At 35.9% G+C, this 22723-nt stretch overlaps 1 protein-coding gene across 1 annotated transcript in view; it reads left to right on the top strand.

The window, feature by feature from the left end:
• The window catches only part of LOC107757638 (progesterone-induced-blocking factor 1-like), a 51613-nt gene extending 33332 nt beyond the window's left edge, over positions 1-18281 (top strand). The window contains exons 11-16 of the mRNA XM_016575177.1: positions 3336-3466; positions 4721-4805; positions 9245-9424; positions 12493-13387; positions 14961-15020; positions 18100-18281. Of these exons, the coding sequence (XP_016430663.1) occupies positions 3336-3466; positions 4721-4805; positions 9245-9424; positions 12493-13387; positions 14961-15020; positions 18100-18278 (1530 nt within the window). The 3' untranslated portion in view covers positions 18279-18281. The remainder of the gene's footprint in view (positions 1-3335; positions 3467-4720; positions 4806-9244; positions 9425-12492; positions 13388-14960; positions 15021-18099) is intronic.
• Positions 18282-22723: the final 4442 nt, after the last annotated feature.

Consider the following 22723-nt stretch of genomic DNA (forward strand, 5'->3'; position numbering starts at 1 on the left):
GCGATGCCAGATCTTCACTTAGTTGTATCTTCATCTCTTTTAAATTAAGAAAGATGTAAATGGTCTCTCCTTTTCTCGACAATTCCTCTGCCAGCTTTTGTTGAAGGCATTAAACTAACTACGTTAGTACTGCGCTTCAGATTTATCACAACTGCTTCTCTTCAGTAATGACAGATGCTTGAAACGATATGATCAGCACTAAATGCAGCGCATCAACAACAATTAAATGTTAATAAACAATTAAAAGAGTAACCTTCGTAAGTAAGATGTGTGATGATAAGCAGAAAATGTTGAATGTGACGGCTCCGACATTCATTTGCCAAACAAGCCAGACCTTAACTAAATTAATGTTACGTCAACAGTTTATGTGACATTTAACAACATAGTCTATAATTTACCACGGAAGTGTAGAAACAGGTTCCCCAAATTCGAAAGCCGACTTTAAAATCTTTGACCGAGATCTCCGTGACTAATGGCGCCTGCTCTTGCACTGGTTTCGCGTCGATAAGCGACCAAGGTTCTCGCTCCCACAATGCAAAGCGTAATTCAAAAATACGGGAAAACACATGTAAAAACCAAAAACAGAAAAATTACTTTAAATATTACGGTATATTGTACTGTATATTGACAGTTTTTTCTTACAGTGTAGAGATTTTACAATGCTAAAAACATTGATACTTTTATTGGTCGAAACTGAACATATAGGAATGTATTCTGATTGGTCGCCGTGATTTTACCAAGTAAGACATGTTCCTGGATCAACATCTTTTGTTGATCCTGGATCAACATTACTGTCCAAAAATACAGACTTAACCCAATCCCCACCCCTAAACCTAAATTTACCCATAATTTATTCCTAAAATCAGAGGGAAGTGATAGCTTATTGACAAGGGTGTAGAAGCACCTAATCCTGATTGTAATCCTGAATGTCTAAAACTGACATTTCCTGAAAAGTTATCTCTCAATTCTGATTCATGATTGGAATAATGTTGATCCAGGAACATATTGTACTTGGTCAAATCACACTCACCATTCTGATTACATTTAATTATACTCTAGCAAGAGAAAGTGCTATATAAATACATATGAAATTCATATAATATATACAGTAAATCCTGTAAATGAGAAAATGGAAAATTGCCCGAAATAGCTTAGATCAGCTTTTAATAAAGAGACATCACAAGCCTATGCTTGTTCCTCTCTGCCCTCCTACACCACAGTTTAACCCTGGTACACTCTGTTCTCGACCTAAAGTACTATGTTTCATGAATAAATGAACACATCCAATCTTTTAAAAAGGGGTAATAATAGATTGTCACCAAGGTAATTATCATTTGTCCTATTTGGAGGGTGCTGAGACAAAAAGTGCTGAACGGTTTTGTTGCATGATCATATATTCTAAAAAAAAACAGGCTATTAGAAAATGGCCAGAGGGAGGAAAACGTAATTGCATCGTTTAAAACAACCCATAAGAAAAATCACTTGATATATATGACTTGCTTCACAGACATAACATTGGAGCTTTTCCTTTCATTGACGTTTAAAGCTGTCATAGCAGACCGTAACTGTCATGCTTGATGTTCTCACAAAGCACCTGAAACATCGATGTGTTGATGTACTGTATTTGGCCCTTGCACTTGTGCTGTGTTTACATATATCACGTTTCTCAGTCGCGTGTTTCATCCCTTGTCGGAATGAAGTGATCGCCCTTTTTCTTTGCCCTATCAGATGCACACTCAGGCTTATCCTCAGCCAATTGGAAGAGCCGTTGAGCTGTGTTAATGAGGTTACTGTGAACCTGGCCTCCGCTGTTAGCAAACAGACTTTTACTATGCCAGACATGACTGATTGGCACTTTGTATGTCTTTGTAATTCACTGAGGATGAAAACCAAGTTCTTGTTCTTTACAAAATTCCTTTAGATTGCTCATAGCCACCCACACAGTGGAAGCCTCTCGTTGCATGTAGACTTTAAGAGCCCCACCCTGCCACAGCAGCCCAAAGATAGCGAGAGCTTACCTGTGAACTGGTCCACAAGTCATCTTCTGTGTCATGCTCTATATCTTATCACCCTTGACTGACTGATGGCTTGACATAAAAACAGTGGCAGAGGGGATTATAATTGATCTGTTAAAGGACTGTGCTTTAGATGTGTACTTTTGATGATCAGTTCATGTATGTCTGAAACAAAAACAAAGACAATATTTTGCTATATCCTGCTTGCAAAATTGTTTACTACAAATAAATAACTCCCCTGTGTATATATATATATATATATATATATATATATACACAGGGGAGTTATTTATTTGTAGTAAACAATTTTGCAAGCAGGATATAGCAAAATATTGTCTTTGTTTTTGTTTCAGACATACATGAACTGATCATCAAAAGTACACATCTACACAGTTGAAAAAGATTGCGCCGTTAATTTTTTTTTGTTATTTTTTTATTTTTGATGAATAGAAAATTCAAAAGAATATTTATGTGAAATTTATTTTTTGTAAGAATGTTTTTACTGTCATGTTTGAGCAGTTTAGTGCATTCTTTTTGAATAAAAGTCTTTTTTTTTTATTTCTTTAAAGTCTTACTGACTTCTGAATGACATTTATGCGTGTGTGTGTGTGTGTGTGTGTGTGTACAGTACATATTATATATTAAAAGTAAATAAAACACCTAAAAATTAATCTGTAAAACTATATAACTAAAAATGCCTCTTTTTTTTGTAAATGTAAGTTTGAAATATGAATATTTATTTTTAGATTGGCTAAGGATTACATAACGTAAAAATATGGAAAATTAACATTTTACAATTAAATTGAAAATCTAGTGTTGGCCTACAATTTATATGTAATATATGTAAATCAATAGCTGGGTTTCCATCGAAACATGAAGCGAATCTTTTCAAAGTTTGCAAAAAAGAAAAACAAATGCGAATTAGGTGCATTTCCATCAGGTTGTTCGAGCAGATGATGGTGGTATTGGTAACCTAGTATCCAACAGTAAATAAAACACAATCAGTGGAAACAGCCAATTAGTCACGTGGGTTTAATGTTCACTACGTCAGAATTTATTTGACAAATGCGTTTCCATCTCCCATTATTCGCATTAACTTGCTACTTGCTTAAGTGTGTGTAAAAGTGTTTTTACAAATTCAGCGATTTTTTTTCCCCCCAAAATTGGGCGTTTCCATCACTTGTTACTGATGTGATACTTCAAAATATGCATAAAAGCAGGATGATGGAAGCATAGCAACTGTTAAGATACTGTTACATCATGCATCCCTATAAAAAAAGATTGAAATTATTATTATTTTTTTTTTTTACTTTCTTTCAGTTGGAGGCAGCAAACCAGCTTCTTCAGCAGGCCCAGCAGCCACACAGCTACCTGATTGAGACCGTGCGACAGAGAGACACTCAGATCCAAACACTGAAAGAACGTCTCACGCGATTAGAAGAGGAAGTAAGGTAAAGGGGAAGTAAATGATTATCACAGATTTATGGATACATCCTGTTTTTAATACAACAGCACCATTTAAAATCTTTACAAAGCTTTTATTTTGAAAGGATATAGGTGGAGTCGCCATAGAATCATTGCCATTGTTTTGTAACAATAGTCGCAACGGTTTCTGACTAGTAATTTGCGTGTTCCAAGGTATGCATTTGTATTGGCCGAGGTAGTAGGCAATATCTGAAATAACTTAAATACATTCCAACTTATTGAGGAGCAAAGGTAATGCGCCTGCCAATAGAGGTCAGGCTCCATCTGACAGGAGTGTGTGTGCGTACATGCATGGCTAGATGTTTTTTCTTGGCTCTCTCACATGTCAATGACTGCTGTAATCCCGTACCTGTATGTGCAAACTGTACAAGCAGGTTTTCTCCTGTATTAGTGTCTTTAGGGGTCCTCCTGGGGCTAATGTGAAAAATATACAAATGAATCTCCTACATATCAGCATCTAGCAGCTTTTATTAGAAGGTTACTTGTGGCTGGGGGGATTGTTGAGTAAGGATTATTTCAAAACTTTATACCTTTATATTGAAGTGATGGAGAGGTTAGTCTCGGTGAAGGTTGTCTGTTCAGTGCAAACAGGTGCTGTGTAGTCAGTGAGGTGTATGCAATTCATTTATCGCTCACTGATTTCACATTAGTTTTATTTTTTCTTAACTAGTTCTGTCAAGCCCTCCAGGTTGTGAGTTTGTTAACAGCTCAGTGTTAATTCTGTAGAAATGGTAGTGCACTAAGAGATAAATACCTTTGTCATCACTCATTACTCATGCCATATGTTTGACAAAGATTTGCTCTGTTGAAATGCAGTTTTTGTCGTGTATGACCATCAGTGGTGTATTTCACACGACAAGCAGGTGACTTTTACACTCGTATACCCTGAAGAAAATTTGATGTACAAATAATTCTCAAATGATTACAAAGAAACGGCAAGTAACACATGGAATTAAACACGAAATTTTGAAGTGTAAAGACTGAAATAATATTTTGTAAGACATACTCTAGTAATCTAAATCATTTTTGCAATGTTGACACATTATCCTAAATGTATGCCACTGTTTTGAACACATACGTAATAATTAATTGGTTGATACTTACATGGGTTAAGTCGTAAAAATTCAATGAATTTTGTAAATGTATGTTACAAATTACTACACAGACTTGTCAAAATTCAAGACATCTTTTCTTAGACACTTTTGGATGAATTTTTACAGTGCACTACGGAAAGAGAAGATTACACTGCTGCAGGTGAAAAACAACATGGCAGCAGATTTGGAGAGACTCCTGAACCACAGAGAGGTAACTGTTGTGTCAGCTGATTAAAAATTACTCTAACCTATTTAGCCCCCTAGGTTTCAAAACGCAGTTTGGTTTTGAATTCATACTTTGAAAGAAAAAAGAAAATAATCTAGAAGAACCTTAATATTGTGTCCTTGTTTATTTTACTGTTCCTTTGCTAAATGTTGTAAAACATACTGAACCCAAAATTTAGATTTGGATGTGTGCTGTGTATAGTTTGGCAGGATCACTATCCCTCAATGATCCGCCAAAAAAAACAAAACAATTGTCTTGGGTGGACAGAGTCATACACATGATTAAGCTGCAAAATTGTGATTCATACATGAAGTACTGTACATTAATATATCGTTTTACAATTCCAGTGGCATTTCCATTAAAATATATATATATATATATATATATATATATATATCCGTAATTCATCAATAATATGTTAAAGTACTTTCATATTTCACACAATGTGTAAATAACAGGAGGAAGTTTTATTTTATTTGACTGACTGGCTCTTATGTAAGTGTTGTTACACCAAACTAAAGATCATAGAAACCACTAACCACTGACTAACTTCACAATGCATTTGAAGGGGGAAAAAAATATTATTGTTTTTAACTTTTATTCATTTCCATATCAGATACTAGGACTGTTTTCAATGTACAACCTTTTATAACTGGCATAATGGGGTGATGCATAATTACCATTAAAAAAAACCTGATACTGTAACATGTTGTAAACATGTATAACATGTTACTGATTGTTCAGTCAGAGTCAATCCCCCACATGACCTTTAGTCTGAGGAATTTTCCATGGGTCATTTTTGTAGTGTTGATTTTGTAATGTTTGACCATTTATTTTTAATTAATTCTACATTTTATTATTTCAGTTTGTCAAGTTTACTGTATTTTACAATTAACTTTTTTTTTTTTTTTAAAGTGGAAGTGGGTCCACTTAGTTGCATTTTAAAGAAATTTCATGCATATTTCGTTTTATTTTTAGCAAATTCAAAATGATTAATTATAAAAATAATACTCACTTAAAAACTGCTTTTTTTGAGGAATGTTATCATACATTGTCCATTAAAGGTGTCCACACATGACTACAAGAGAGTAGTTCCCACATACACTAACATACACTAGTCTAGTTTAGGTGTGTCCTCTTTCATTATTACTCAGTCACTCAGCCTGCCTTTCCAATTAGTAGTTGCACTGCGTACCTGCAGTTTACTCTCTAAACAAGTCATACCTTCACCGTAAAACCTATCATGCAAATTAGGAATCTGCAGCTCTAGTAACTGATGGATGCCTCAGCTTCAGTTTAGGAAGCTCTCAGTACAGCTCAGTTGCGACAACGGCTTTCCTAGAAGTTTCTGAGATGCAGTGAATAACTAGAAAATCCAGTCTCTCGGGTCAACTGTTTGCCATGCTCAAGTCATCAGATTAGTAATAACCTTGCTGCTTGTGGTTGTTTTTGATGATAGACAGCTAATACATTGCCTCATTGAGGGGAACCCATATGTAAAGCCAAAATCCACTTGACCCATAGATTCAGAATTCAGTGTTTTGAATGACAAGGTATGAAACAAAGAACAGGTCAGTACACAGTATGATTTTCTGTGAAATTTTGATTGTTGAATTGTGTTTCTATTAAATGAATGGAGTTGTCCTGTCTCTTAAAGGCACATGAAGGTACACAACACCTCCTCTGACATTCTGAACTCTTGGGATATTAAGGACAGGGCGTAACTTATTAAGCGCCGGTGCAATCTGGAGCTATTTTCAACCAAATACTGCTGGCACACACTGTGCCGACTTGGCATGTTGGCAGAAAGCATGCAATCCTCACAGGCAGCTGCTCTTCACTGGCGCTTTTTGGCATGCCAGCACATATGGTCGCGCAGTGATAAATAGAAATATTGAATGACTCTTACGCATCGGGCTGATCTACACTTGCATGAACCAGGCGGCCATGTGCTAGCAGGGGGTATTTTACATTGTCGTTGTACGTGTGAATAGTAACCGTTTGCGTACAGTGCTATGCGAAATTTTTAGGTTTTTGTTTTGACAACAAAACTTGCTTTCCTTTAAACAAGCTTTTTTTCTGTACGTTTTTGTTGCTGCATTCCTGTTGCATAATATGGAATGTCTGCCCCCTTTATTTTAAGACCTAAAGGGTTTTACTCAGGACAAGTACAGTTTTTGTGCAGTATTGTGTAGCCTTAAAAATATCTTATATATCTGTTACCGGTGCTTTTCGGTTTAAAAAGCTTCTTGGCATCTGGGATTTTTATCAGCATGCTGAAACACGAGTATGAGCAGCAACTCACATCACACATGTCTTTTTCTATAAACATTTTTAATTTTTTCACACAAGTCAGGGAAAAACATGAAGCATTTGTTTTTCCAATCTAGCCACAAATTGCTGGGAAGTTGTAGCTGAGAACACAGGAATCATAAACATAGATGAACTCGCTCATTAATATGCAGTTGTCCGCAAGTATTTGTTTTTTATTAAAACTTTATAGTAAAACACCAGATGGACAGTATTTTATTTTACCTCATAAACAGTTTTTTGTTTTTGTTTTAGTTGTATTTCTTCTTTTTTTTTTTTTTTAAATAAATGTTAAGAAAAGCATTATAAATATTGCCGTTTCACTGTTTTCAAGCAACCTCTGTGTCACATTGTTTATAATGAGATACTGGGTAATTATTTTCCTTTGTGACATGTATGCAGCAACATTTTTCATCAAACCTGTGTCCGTTTTCAGAACTGTATTACGCTGATGACTTTAATGAAAGAACACTGTTGTGTGTGAGGGTGTTTCCTTCAATTGATTCAGAAGTATTTACACTAAAGCTTTGTAGAGGTACTCTCAGGGCACCCCTTGTACTGGAGAGGTTATGAAGATACGCCTCCAATTGCCATTGAAGCTTTGAATGAAGTGTTTGCATGAACCCCCAGGCTGCTCCAGCAGGTTTCTGTAATGTTTTTTTTTGTATATGTGATGTATTGTGAGCCACTTCCAATTAGAACATTAGAAAGAGAACAAGAAAGAATGAAAGAAGTATCTGCAACAAAAAAAAACAGACATTAAGCAATAGTTCATCCAAAAGTTAAAATTCTGTCATTTATTTATTCACATGTGTCATTTCACACTCGTGTCATTTCATTGGCACTGACCTTGTCCATCAAGCGGTAGTAAGAACCAAAAGCACCATAAAAGCACTATGTAAGTAGTCCATATTATTCTTAATATCTGTCAAGCTCCAAAAAGAATAAAATAAAATAGTAGCCTAAGCAACTATATTTAAAGTACTAAAATACGCTTTATTTTTCAACTGTCCCGACTCCTGCAAATGTTTGATTACAGGGCATGCAAAAGCAAATGGCATTTGGTGTCTGTAATTTGCTTTTTTATTATATGAACACAGTTGTAAGTAGGATTTCAGAACTTCAGCGAAGGGGAAGATTTTCAGTCAATGGCACCACAAATTAAAATTGATTTATAATGCATTTTTAATTTGTTATATTGCTTTAGAAGTGGATTTTTTATGGCTTTGGAATATAGTGCGCAAGTTGCTTCAAAGACTATGGAAATACAAAGACGGTTCACTCCTATACTTATGAATGGGAGAAACTGCAACGCGCAATATGGCGGGATAGTCCCACCTTCTAAATGAAAGAGCCAATCGTTGATTGGTAAAGTCAATGCATCTCTGCAGCGGCCGTTAGAAGCTCCGGTTCCCATAGAAACCTGAGGCTGGACCAGCCGATGCACATGCGCAGTCTTATTAAGCGAGTTGGAGCTACGCATGCGCATTGGCTGGTCTAGCCTGAAAAATAAGCTTTTTGAACGCTATTTGAGCATAAGAAACAACATTCATGGGGCAGTTAATTTCAGATTTTGTTGCTGATTTGAAATATGTAATTTAATTGCGAGTTCAGCGAGCAGTTTTTGAGATTTCAGGATTCCCCCATTCATTTAGATAGGACTTGGTCTTGTTTGACCTGCCCGGAGGCATTGCAAATATGGCGGCCGAGTGAACCGACTTTCCTTGAAAGGGACTTTGGTTGCTTAGGCTTCTTTTGTTATTTTATTTGTCGACAGATAGTATCACTGCAAGCTGTTGCATGATAAAAAGGTGTGTGGAAATTCCAAATTCTCCTTTTGTGTTTCATGGCAAAAAAATATGTGCAAATAATAGTGTTTTAAATGACTTGCGGTTGTATGGATGCTACGGAATGTTGACATCTTACATCAGGACACATGGGATGTTTGTGTTTGCAGTTTCAGTCTTAATTGCCCTACCTAAGGGCATAGCACTGCTGGCAAAACAAGACTGCAATCAAAGCACCACAGAAGCTTCAGGCTCTTTCTTACCTGTTGTGAAGGGGAAGCGCTTTAACCTTCAGGCTACCACTGATTTGTTCTTACTCTGTTGCAGGAACTTTCTGTGATGAAGCAAGTCCTGCTTAGCATGCGCTCACAGCAGCACGGTGGGCCTCTGTCTGTGTCCCAACCTGAGCTTGAGACCGATGGCGTTGGTACAGCAGTTCATAGACCCAAAGCTTTAAAAAGCACAGACGAGGCGCAATACAACTATGGTCCCAAACCCACAGTGTTTGTAAGTTTTACTTGACTACCCATGTACAGAGCCTTTCAAACGGTATTTTGTCTTCTCTATGAACTAAAAAATTTCACTTTTTTTTCAACTTTCATATTCTTTCTATTTAGCTTTCTATTTGAGCTGATATCTACTTGCGGCTAGACTCACATTCATTTTTACAGCATTTTTTTTACTCAGAGTAAAGTCCAAAGAAATTGTCAAAGATATTTAACAATGTTGTTTTTTTTTTTCTTTCAACAGACCAATAAAGAAGTTCCAGAATGGTACAGAAAAGTCAAACGGAAAACTAAATAGAGACTTGTTCAACTTGTTTAAGACTTAAAGGATGATGATCCATGACATGCAATCCCGAATGAAAGTCTGTTTTAAAAGACCTATTACATAACTAGATACACATGTTTGATGTGTAGCCATGAAGAATGTGAACCTCAAACTATGAATTTTCCTTTTAATGGTAATAAATCATTCAAACAGGCGTGTGAAATTGTTTTTAAAGTAGGCCTATTTCAAATTGTATAAGCGCTCATAGCTTTACAGTATCGGAATATAAGCATTTTTATCTTCACCCTGAAGAGATATCTCAATATCTGAATGTATCATTTGATGGTAATAAGATCTGGATCCTTCCGTTTTGATTCGTAAGACGCGAGACACGCCGTTGATAAAAATAGAGGAGCGCGCGCATATCTACATTTAATTGTTTCCTTAGCCTAATAGGCTAGGCCTACTGTTCGTCGTTTGAATTGCTAAAATGTTACATTATCAAATTCTTGGAAATTTGGAATTTTGTCCCCCATCCAGATTTTCAATAAACGTACAAAAAGTGTTAAATTCAGGACAACTCTACTTTACACTTTGTCATAAGAACGTATTTCAGTGTATTAGTTATATAGGCCAGTTTTAGCAAATAATCTCTGCTTGTATTTTTATAACAACTAATCGCTAATTTCCATCATAACATAATCTAATTTATTTATCTAGGCTATCAATTACACCAGGTCAGTTAAAAAAATTAAGAAATGAAAGATGATAAATAAATTTTACATCATGATCTGCATTGAGTTTTTCTAGGTGTTATTATCAAAGAAGGTTATTATTTGTGAATTTACGGTAAATTTAGGTTTATTTTTTATTAGAAATTCAAAGTTAATTTTCTACGCAACTGGTGTTCGCTACTCCAGTGCTTATCCAAATCTCCAAGTGCAAACAAACAATAGCCTAAGTAAGTAAATAAATAAGTAGCCTACATAAATGGCATTACCATAACACATAGGCTAGCATAATATGAAGAATCACCACTGCTCAAAATTTGAAGTAGTTCAAAGCGTCCTCCAATGAAGAATCACTCGTGTATTTCAGAAGGATTCGGTCATGTTTTTGGGATTTCCCCGTGGCTGTAACGCAGGGGAAGAGTCTGGGCTGGGTCGGGGAGCGCACAGACTCCTGTCAGTTGCTTGCAGTTGGTTTCTTGGCTACCGAACCATCAACAACTGACTCCCTTATTCCTCACCCACGCGCGCCGCTCTCGCGCTCCTGAAACTTCCCAGCAACGCCGAGCCTCAATCTGAAAACGCGTGAAAGAGATACATGTCTGGCGAACAGCTGGAAGATCTAAATCTAGAAATAGCTATGTGTAGCAGCCGCGTAAAGAGCTCTGGCATTCCGAGCGTCTGTATGCATGTATGTGAGTGAGTGTTTTTATTTTTCCTCATGTTTATTCTTCTAATGACTCCGTAGATGTTACTCTCAGGAAGTAATGAATGAGTCTTGATTTACTATTTTCTGCTGATTACGGTTTTATGATAATTGGGAGGCATTTATTTGGAAAGGCTGAGCAATCTCTCCAGCATGCTTTCCACCTGTCAGCAAGTCTGTTTTGAGCTTGTGGTATGAGCGCTGTTTTACAGTCTAAGGCGGAATGTAGCAGAGACATATCGAAGAAGACTTGATAAATGCTTTACCTCTGACTGCTCCATACAGCAAAACAAACGATTCATGCTCGCAATATATACACAATCGCAGATCAGCTGATAAAACCTCAAGTTCTGATTTTTAGGTTTTATATCTTGACTTTGAGTGAAAATCATACTTTTACTCATGTTGGTAGTGCAGATACACTGTAAACATAATACATTCAATGACAGCAAAATGAGATAAATTTTACTAAAAAAATTCACAGGAAAAAAAAACATGATTCATTATTAGTTAATAAGATTCAAAGACCTGTCTGTTAATCGTTCAGCAGAAATGATTATCGGTTTCTTCAAAAATGCCAAATATCGGTCATTTACTTAGCCTGGCCGATAAATCGGTTTATCACTAGATGTATATATTTAGTTTTACCTGTGCTAATACTTGCCTTTTCTTTTTACTAAAACTTTATTTCCTTTTTTTTTTTTACTATGCATTCAAGGTTAATTGACTTCTATTACCATTATTATTGCTATTACCATTGACTTACCATTACCTATAATATAGTTTGAAAAGTCATCAGTTTTCAAGATTTCAAGTAGTCCAAAGTGTCCTCTATTTAAGAGGAAACAAAGGTATTATCTCCTAATTACTCAGCCTGGCCAATAAATCAGTTTATCGCTATTTGTATATGATATATTTAGTTTTACCTGCTCCAACATGCTTGTTCATATGAAGAATAATGCTGCTTTTTTAAAATCCCTATTTCATAACACAGATTAGCAAATAATCGCATAGCACAAGTGTACTGGGGAATAAAATGTATGTTTTTTAATGCAAAATATATTTATATTTGTAAGCTAAATTAAGTGTCTGCTGTGTTCAGTAGTCCATATAATATTTTAGCAGAGTAAGCAGGTATGTTGGCCATTGTTGTAACAGTAAGTGGATATTTGCATTCTTGCAAGCTTTTCTAAAATTTTATGTATACCTTGTTTGTGCTCGGCCAACACAAGCAGTCCCAGGAGATCCTGCCAGCTTTGCTGACAGAAGCAGTGTGTGCAATATTATTCTGAAATTTGTTTATCTTGTTTGCCTTTAATGGCCTTTACAACTGCATTTACAATGTTATGCTTCTCTCTTCTGCTCTCTAGGCTAAACTAGAGATGGATAAATATCTGTCTCCACAACCTGTGGCTCTCCCCTACCCAAAGAAGTCAAGACGAGAGAGCGTCTCTTCAATGGACCAGTTTTTCGGGGATGACCACGGTTCCCCCTACAGCATCAACATGAATGTCTTCCTCCCCGACATTGCTTATCTAAGAACGGGGATGTGCCGGCCGACGCGGCCTTCGGTCCCCAGCCAGATCAAAACTGAACCTGTAGCGGTGCCTTTCTCTCATCCCGAGTGTCCGGTGAGCTCGACCGGCCCCGTTTCATCCGCGCTTCCCGATTTCACCAGCATCTTTAACTCGAATTCCACTTCGGGTTCTGAAATCAATGCCATGGACGATAACTCGGGGGTCTTTGTCAAGCAGGAGATGCAAGGCTTTGACATCCCGCAGGATGGGCCGCTTTTCCAGCTCCTCAGCTCAGAGCTGGACGTGCCGCATCAAGCCAACTCGCACTCCCACCCTCACGCTCACTCTGTGCCCTCACAGATGCCTACTTTCCATGACCTGCACTTAGCGACCCAACAGACTGCTGCCAAGACGTACTGTGGCATGTCCGGCTACCCTCTTGGCCCGGGCCACTTTGTGCATCCTCAGGGTCAGGCCCACTCCCAGCTCAAAATGCCCTATCTTCCCCCCTCACCTCCCACTTCAGAACCTGGCAGTCCTGACAGACAGAAGGAAATGCTTCACAATCTGACACCACCACCATCTTACGCCGCCACTATCGCCTCCAAAATGGCTGACCATGCGCCCAGTCACCCAACACCCACCTCGACACGAGCTCCCGCCACCACTGGGTCTATGCCTGTCCGTTACAACCGAAGAACAAACCCAGACCTCGAGAAAAGACGGATACACCACTGTGATTTTGCAGGTACAAACTGTTTTTTCAATTGAACTAGATCTATAGCCAAATTGACAAGATGCTGCTGTGTTTTCTGAAGCACTATGTTGCTTTCTACTGCACTTTCTTACTCACACACTTGAATCCACTGTTAAATAATTCAGAGACGACCAAAGCCTTTTAACCAGCGCTCAGAATGAATGCCAAAGAGTTGACGTCAGGCTGATTGTTATTGAATCCTGTTGCATCAAATTGACTGGGCAAATTGTAAAACAGACAAGCCTCACAGTGCCATTAATAGTGCATTTACGCTAAGAAGCTGCATGTCTGAAGCGACGAGCATCGCAATTAAGAACCCATCACTGCTTTACTTCACTGAGTGGGGTTTTACAGCTAACGACATGAGATGGGCTTTGGATTCCTAATTGGAAAAGAAAGCATACTGAAACCAAATAACAGGATGCTGTTATATGTGACTGTGGCGATGAATGAACCAACTGCTTTTGTGTTGGTGGCTAAAAAAATAAATCACTCTCTTGTCCTGCTTTTAATGCATCAGACATTAAAATGGCATTGTTTTGTTTTATAATTTATAACTGAAATGTGTAATAATTTTAATGTTATTTTAATAATTATTTTTTGCTATCAAAAGCCTTACAGCGTTTTTTATCTGTGAAAAGATTAAACCAATCTCATACTGTTTATGCATCAAGCATATTATTTGAATTTTATTCATATTAAATATTGTTTGTATTGTTTAATAATTCATGATTATTTTAATATTTTTTATCAGTAGCCTTCCAGCATTGTATATCTCTCAAAAGATTATGCATCAAACATAATAATTGCATTGTTTTAAATACTTAGTTTATCATTTAAATATTTAATAATTGTTTTCACAGTTTATATATATATATATATATATATATATATATATTTATTTATAGTTATCAGCAGCCTCACAAAATTTTTTATCTTCTAAAAATAAAACACTGTTGTCATGATGTTTATGTATCAAGAATAATTGCATTTTTTAAATGTATAATAATTTATAATTATTTCAATAATAATTTTTTTTTATCAGTAGCCAAGATTTTTTTTTTCTCTCTCAGAAGATTAAGCACTCTTGTCATAGTGTTTATGGGTCAAGCATAATAATTGCATTGTTTTGTTTAATACCTACAATTTACAATTTAAATATTTAATAATTTATAATTGTTTTTATACTTTATGTAGTTTTTCAATAGCCTCCCAAATTTTTTTATCTCTCAAAAAATTAAAACACTATTGTCATGCTGTTTATGTATCAAGCATAATGATTGCATTGTTTTTAATACTGATAATTTATAAAAATGTATAATGTATAATTATTTTAATAATTGATATTTTAAACCTTTTTCGGTCTCTTAAAAAAGATTAAAGCACACTCACGTCATACTGTTCATGTATCAAATATAAAAATAGCATTTTTAATACATAAAATTTATAATTTGAATATTTAATAATTTACAATTATTTCATACATTTTGAACATCTTCCCAACATTTTTTGAACACACAAATGCTTACTGTTGTGAGTAACAAAAGCTGTTCTCTTTTTTTAGGTTGTAAGAAAGTTTACACCAAGTCTTCCCACCTGAAAGCTCACTTAAGGACACACACTGGTAAGAGTTCCCCAATTAAAAATGGTTTTATTTATGCTGGATAAAGCTGGCCTCCTATTTTGGCACTTTACTGTCATGTTGCTGGGCAGAAGTGCATTGTTGGCATGCACATGCGTTCATTCTTGCACGCTGCCTGAAAGCTATCCTGCGTCGCTTCCTAATATGAGATTGCACCAAAACCAGGCCCAAATACATCAGCAGGAACAGCCTATTCTACTTCCCTTTTCCATATCAATTTATAACGCCCAGTATTTGAATGACCTCTAGGCAGCATTTGAAATTATCAGTAGAAAAACATTTTCGGTGTTGAACTCTCTCTCTATAAAAATATATTTGAAGATATAGATTTAGTATCTGAATGGAAGTAAACAGAAGAGCAGACCTCATTTGACCCAGAGGAGTGAATATGAATACATTCCGGAATGTGGCCTTTGGTATGTGAACTTAATCAACTGATAAACTACTGTACTTATCAGGCCATTTTCATTTTCAAGGTATAGATTTATGCTACCAATTCCTGAGTCTAATTACAGGCTCATACTGGTTGTAAAGCACTATTACGATAAGATATCAAAACCCACTCTTTTCTGGAAGACTTGACATTGCATGATTTAGTCTTTTGACAGTGTTACTCTGTTTGAATAAACAGCTTGTCAAGGTGAGATTTACACAATGCAAGTGCTAGTTTGAAATTCACAATGGCATTTAGTTTGTAATAAATTTTTAAGAAGTAATTAAATTATTTATTTTTCTCCTAAAAACAGGTTGGGTCAATTTAATGATGCCAACATTTTTGGTACCCAAGATACACAAAATTGCTTAAAATAAATACACAAAAATCCTAACTCTTAAATTATTTATTCAAAGCTCACTAAATAATTTGAACTAAAATATTTTAAGATTTTTTTAACCTGTTAACTGTTCCAGTATTTGACCGCACAGACCATACATTGTTGTAAATCTTGATGTTTTGGACCACAAATTTCAGTTTGGTCTCTTTTAATGTAAAACGTCCTTGCTGAATAAAAGTTTTCATTTCTTTCAAAAAAAACAACAACTTTTGAATGGTAGTGTAGATTTAACACTCATTATCACTCATTTAGCAATATTAAGTACTATTACTTTATTAATAATATTAAGTAGTATTATAAAACCATCACCAACCACTATCATGTTATCTTGAACAGGTATGATTAATAAACAGATAAACATCACCTCTATTTTATTTGACTAAGAAAAACCACACCATGTCTAGATAACAAATGAAGATAAAACCCAATCCAACCAGTCCTTGGAGAGAAGAGAGGGGCCTCAGGCAGACAACGCACAAGACGAGATATCCAAACAAGTCATTACAGGATTCCTGTTCAGGGCTCTCCTCACAAACATTAAAGCTCAAGACAGGCACATGTTCTGACGTTTAGCTGCTTAAATGTTTTTGAGCGCCGCACCTACTGCATGAGGTTGAAACAGCTTAACTTACAGTATCACTCTTTATAGTCCATTTTCTATTACTTAAAAGCCAATAGCAAAGATAAATGATAACATTGAAATAGTGTTTTCAGGTTGTTGTCGTTTGCACTGATATTTCAAACAATAAAAATTTAATTACTCAAAGCATGTAATGTTTACAGTGCAGAAAACGCATTATCAAGTTAAATGATACTTCCCTCAAAAATGAACATTATGTCATCATTTACTCAACCTCACATCATTCCAAACCTGAGTTTCTTACTTCAGTGTAGCACAAAGATTTTTAATTTTTTTTGTCCATACAATTAAAAGTCATTGTGGTCAAATGTTGTTTTGGACCCCACTGACTTTCATTGTTTTGACAAAAATAGTTAAAACATTCTTCAAAATATCTTTAATGTTCCACAGAATAAAGAAACTCATACAGGTTTGAAATGACACGAGGGTGAGAAAATGATCACAAAATTCCATTAAATTGATAGTTCAAATGAAAAATTCTGTCACAATTTACTAACTCTCAAGTTGTTCCAAACTTGTATGAGCTTGGGTAACCAAACAGTTGCCAGTAGCCATTGACTTCCATAGTATTTTTAGGGAAGTCACTGGCTACCAGCAACTGTTTGGTTACCAACATTCTTTAAAATATCTTCTTTTGTGTTCAACAGAAGAAAGAAACTCTTCTGAGAATAATTTGAGAGTGAGTAAATGATGCCAGAATTTTCATTTTTAGGTAAACTGTCCCTTTAAAGATACAAAATAAAGTCACAATCATAATCATTGGAGAGTAGTCTGAATGTAAGATTTGCATTTTTATTATCTGCCATCGACTATCAGAATACCTATTTTAATGCATGTGTTGAGCTGGCCAGATTTTCCAAAAGCATTATCAAATCGACTTGATTTTTGGTAGAGAAAAGAAAAAATATTCGTATCATAGGCAAACATTGTGCTGCTATTTATGGCCGACGATGAGTTTAGTCTTGTCAGCTTCCACGAACATACCAAAATACTGAAATACTTTAATCTTAGAGATTGAGTTAAGTGAAGTTTATGTGCTCCACACCTCTCGGTATACAGTGGGTACGGAAAGTATTCAGACCCCCTTAAATTTTTCACTCTTTGTTATATTGCAGCCATTTGCTAAAATCATTTAAGTTAATTTTTTTTCCTCATTAATGTACGCTGGCCGGATTTTCCAAAAGCATTATCAAATCGACTTGATTTTTGGTAGAGAAAAGAAAAAATATTCGTATCGTCTTTTAAAAAATACATTCTAGAAAGGCAAACATTGTGCTGCTATTTATGGCCGACGATGAGTTTAGTCTTGTCAGCTTCCACGAACATACCAAAATACTGAAATACTTTAATCTTAGCGATTGAGTTAAGTGAAGTTTATGTGCTCCACACCTCTCGGTATATGTTTGTTATGGTTACTATAGTGATGACAGAGAAACCCTACCCACACAGATTACTCATTTAGTATTACTAATGTATTAGTGAACAGAACCCTGTTTTCTTTTAACCCGTGAATGATAGTTTCTTCCGTGTTGTGTTCGTGACTCCATGTTCCTAACCAAACGTGGTGTCCATTGTGTTCTGTGTTCAGGTGAGAAGCCGTATAGGTGCACGTGGGAGGGCTGCGACTGGCGGTTTGCTCGTTCCGATGAGCTGACGCGTCACTTCAGGAAACACACAGGAGCCAAACCCTTCCAGTGTGCCGTGTGCAGCCGCAGCTTCTCTCGCTCCGATCATCTCGCCCTGCATATGAAGAGGCACCAGAATTAGACACCAAAACACACTAACTGAAAAATCCACAGATACTTATTATTATTATTATGCACTTAAAGTGATAACAAAACGACTTATTTCTTTCTCTACACCGCGACGAACCTTATAATGTTTAGGGTAATCTTCTCTCTCTGACCTGTCGAGAGCTGTCGACTGTAAACCGAAAAGCTTTTGATATTACCACGAAATCTAGTTTCCTTTTCCCTCTCTATTTAGGATGTATAGATCACATTTCCTTTAGGACCCTCATCTCATTTTGACATTCGCTTTAATACAAAAAAAGCTGTGCTGTACATGAGACTCGGCTCTCGTCCTCTAATCGGAAGATGAAATGTTTTTAAACCTAATGAAATGAATGGATTGGTTCTTGTACATCTGCAAAGCACTAAGACACAACTCCCATTTTACTTTGCACTTGAATTAGACTGGAAAAGATGAATATCTATGTATGATAAATGCTTTTAATATATATCACTGGAATAGTTACTGCTCATACCGGGGTTTCAGGTACACAAGCAAAAGTATTTTATAGCTTTGGATGATAATGTGCTGCTACTGAACAGCAATTATTTCATGAATTATTAAACAATGGTATAGAAAAGCAATGAGAAGTGGAAAAGGGCTTTAGACAGCTGTGTGATTTGTACAGTCTCCTTTATACACACAAGCATGCCGACCATTTGTTTTCCTACTGTCATTGATGCATAAGCTCATATGAATGTACGAGACCACAGCGACTGTTCTTTTGAACAGATTTCATCTTAAAGTGCCTTTTCATGTTTGTTTTTATCAGCAGCACATGCCTAAACTTCTTGTTCATGAAAAGACAGACAAAAAAAATTCAGCAGGTTACCATTATTTCACCGTTACCGCAATTTGGATGCCTTTCATACGTTTAAGAGCGGGTTAAAGCATCAACTGGTTCATTCTTGTAAAATCGATGTATTTATTGCATTGGCTTTGTGAAGTGGAATTTGACAAGTTTTGTGTAATTGAAATGCCTTAATGTAAATACTATGACATTTTATTGTACTGTAAATATTATTTTGATTAATTTTGTTGCTCTTTTTTTTTCTTTCTTTTTTCGGAAAAGGATCATATTGCTCTGGATTTTGGCTGTGTGACTGAACTTTGGCAGTTTTTTTTATATTTCACTTATTTTGTAGATTCTCAGATTATATTTCTAAATTGGTTGTCCTCTTGACAAAATGTTTTTTTGCCTACTGATTGAAATGAAACCTAATAAAATCAACTTTATAATTTTTAATGCTTTTTACAAACCTCTCTCACACATTTTTTTTTCTGTGTTCAGTTTCTACAGAATTAATGGCAAAACTCCAAAAATAAAATACATAGAACGATCATTAATCAACCTCCCTCAAAGCAGATACACTACATTTATACAGTTTACATTGGCGTATTCCTAGGGGTTCCTGTTGACTCACTATACCATTTCTATTTGTTGATGTTTCTAAGGTCCAAGAAAAGAAATGCTACAAAGGAATAAAGATAAAAGTATCATCAAAGCAGAAAGTTCAGTTTCAAAGATCACTTGGACCTTTGCCACAAAGTTTGAATGTCTCTTATCTGATGGTTGACATCATAAAGAAACAATTTCCACAACTCAAACAAACCCTAAAGCTCTGAAAAAGAAAATTAATGGGAATTCCTTTTTATGTCAACATATGTCAAGAATGAGAGTGACCTTAGTACAATGCCTCAATGTTATTTTTTATTGCCTAGTGCAACCCATTAAAAATTTTTACATTTTGCCCAACAAAAACATTAAGAAAGCAAGTGATAGTTCACCCCAAAAATACCAATTTTGTAATCATTTATTCACCTTCATGTTGTTTCACACCTGTATGACCTTAAAATATATTTTGTGAAATGTCTGTTTTGCGAATGAGATGGAATAGAATGAAAGTCAACAGTAACCAAAATGGGTTACCAACATTCATAAAAAGATCTTAGAATTGGTGATATTCAGAGTACAAATGATATTAGTTACCAATATAAAATATAAGTGTTAATTTAGGACCTTAAATGTAATTTGATAGTAGAATTTGGTCTCGTAATTCAAGAAGATTTCTATTTTTAATATGGGCATAGTATGCAGCTCATGTATAAGACAGATCCCACAAACATCTCAAACTCCAGTTTACAGCCTTTAAAAATCAACCTTATCACCGGAATCTTAATCACTTCTGGAAGGGATCATTTCTCTGCTCACAGGCTCATAGATCCCGACCAGAGTCCACTGTGACTGCTGAAAATGTCTTAGGAATCATATCGAGCCTCTTCACAATAATTCTGGAATTAGTATGATGCCCCTTTTTATCTGATTCTCAACCAGTATGTAGAATAGTAACGATCTGTTATGTTCAGAAACGATCAGCACGGATGGACACTTGGTGAACGCACTGTTTGTTTTAAGAGGCATCACTGGTTTCTTGGGGTGCAACCGAATTACAAGCTGCCAAAACGTTTGGGACCCCTGTGAGCAAAGAAACAATACAGCTTTTGATATGAGATCAGGAAACGCCACAAAGGAAAATAAATGCTTTCATTGCTTTTAAAGAGAAGGGGAATTTCTCCCTCTCTTCTACATATGTTCTTAGTTTGATTCCTCGGACAAACCTCAGCCCCTGGACATAATGAACTTCAGATGTCAAAGACAGGCAAACAATGGAAGCTCCATTGGACCCAATCAGGAGGTTCTTCAATGTTCCTCCTGAGAATTGTTACTCCTACAAGTCCCCTTCTCTCCTCCACTCTTTCTTCCTCTCCTACCTCCCCCTTTCCGTAGCCTACATGGAGGTTTTAAACCCCCAGGGTGAACATTATTTCTCTAATGCATAGGGCCCCTAGTTTTTTCTTCACTTCCAGCCCTCAAAACATCATAAGCTGCACTTTCTCATAACCTGTCCCAGCCAGATCAATACAAATGAGTCTCCCGTTGCTGTAAACAAACAAAAGTGCCAAAGACAAAGGAAACGGCTTTATTTCTCACAGATTTGTACACGTTATGATATGGACAGTGTCAGAAAAAAGAACCAATTATAATCGGGTTAGCCTAATCTATTCCAACTCTAAGACTTGATAGCTTTGTGTGAATTGGGACAAGTCAAAGGCTTGTTAGTTTAACTTTTAGACCAACAAAACCAAAGTAACAATCATATGGGCCTTTATATAAGTCAACAAAGTTCAAGAAGTCAAGGTGTCAGTTTCTGGGCAAAAAATGTCTAATTTACAGCACTACACATATCACCCAATTTTTACCGCTTCACTCAAGCACTAATCATGCAGCTGGATGGTCGGGTTAAATGTTCAAAAAGCAAGGCTACAGCCCCTTGAATTTTCAAAGGGAGTTTCCTAGACACACAGTCCTCAGATAAATGAAAGGTTAATTAAAGGTGATTCTTCTTTTCAGTACATCTGCAATAGCATGAAAATCTAAATGACAGAATTCAATATTTTGGTCAAATTAAGAGTGCTGAAGTGATCATGTATTTTTGTAGGCCAACCCGTAAAATAAAAGATGGTATGTTTTTGCAGAAAATAAGCTCTGAGACCAACAAAAGTTCTTGCATGTTTTATTTATCATGATAATCTTCACAAATGAACACAAATTTTATGAATTTTGAAGCCTAAATTAAGTTGCCTGAAGTAAAATCTAACCGTAGGCTATAAACGAACTACAGCACGGTTGCATGACTTCTACATCACCACCATTAAGATTCCAACAACTCTTTCAGTCTTTCATATAAAAAAAATAATAAAAAATTCCCTGAAAGTCTGAGTTTTCAATAGCTCAGTTAAAGCTTTAAAAAAAACCACATGGAAGTTGTACTGATGTATTTTATGTCACAGAATAAAACATGAAAATATGTTGAACTTGTGTTAACCACAGGCATTTACAGACTTATTTAATGCATTTATTTAAGCACTAAGCCCTTTCAAAACACCCACTGACTTCAGGACATTGAGAACCGGAAATGCAAACTCGTTTCTGTGTTTTGACCTATCCAAATTTGTCATGGCTGCAGCACTCTGTAATAAAAGAAGCATAGTCAGGGTTCAGAGTTAACGCTTGCCAAAGCACAAATTGTGAGTAAAATCTGGCTTTGGCAAATATAAAACTCACCATTTGGCCAGTAGCTTTATTACACAAACACAATACATTCAAATCAAACGCAACTCAAATTTTTATTATTATAATTTTTTTAAATATCAGAAATTTTGCCTAGGCTGTCTAAAGTTCTCTTATGTCTTCTTTAGCACTCCATGGGCTTTTCACACTTGAAATAGTTAACAGGGTTATTTTAAAACCCAGGTAAATGGAATCCTGGGTTATCTTGATTCACATTTCACATTGCTCAAAATTTGCCCAGGGTTAACTTTTAATCCTGGGTAGGCTATTCATAAACTGTACATTCCTA

Source organism: Sinocyclocheilus rhinocerous, unplaced genomic scaffold (assembly GCF_001515625.1).
Source record: "Sinocyclocheilus rhinocerous isolate Xijiao unplaced genomic scaffold, SAMN03320098_v1.1 scaffold1254, whole genome shotgun sequence".
NCBI classification, from domain to species: domain Eukaryota; kingdom Metazoa; phylum Chordata; class Actinopteri; order Cypriniformes; family Cyprinidae; genus Sinocyclocheilus; species Sinocyclocheilus rhinocerous.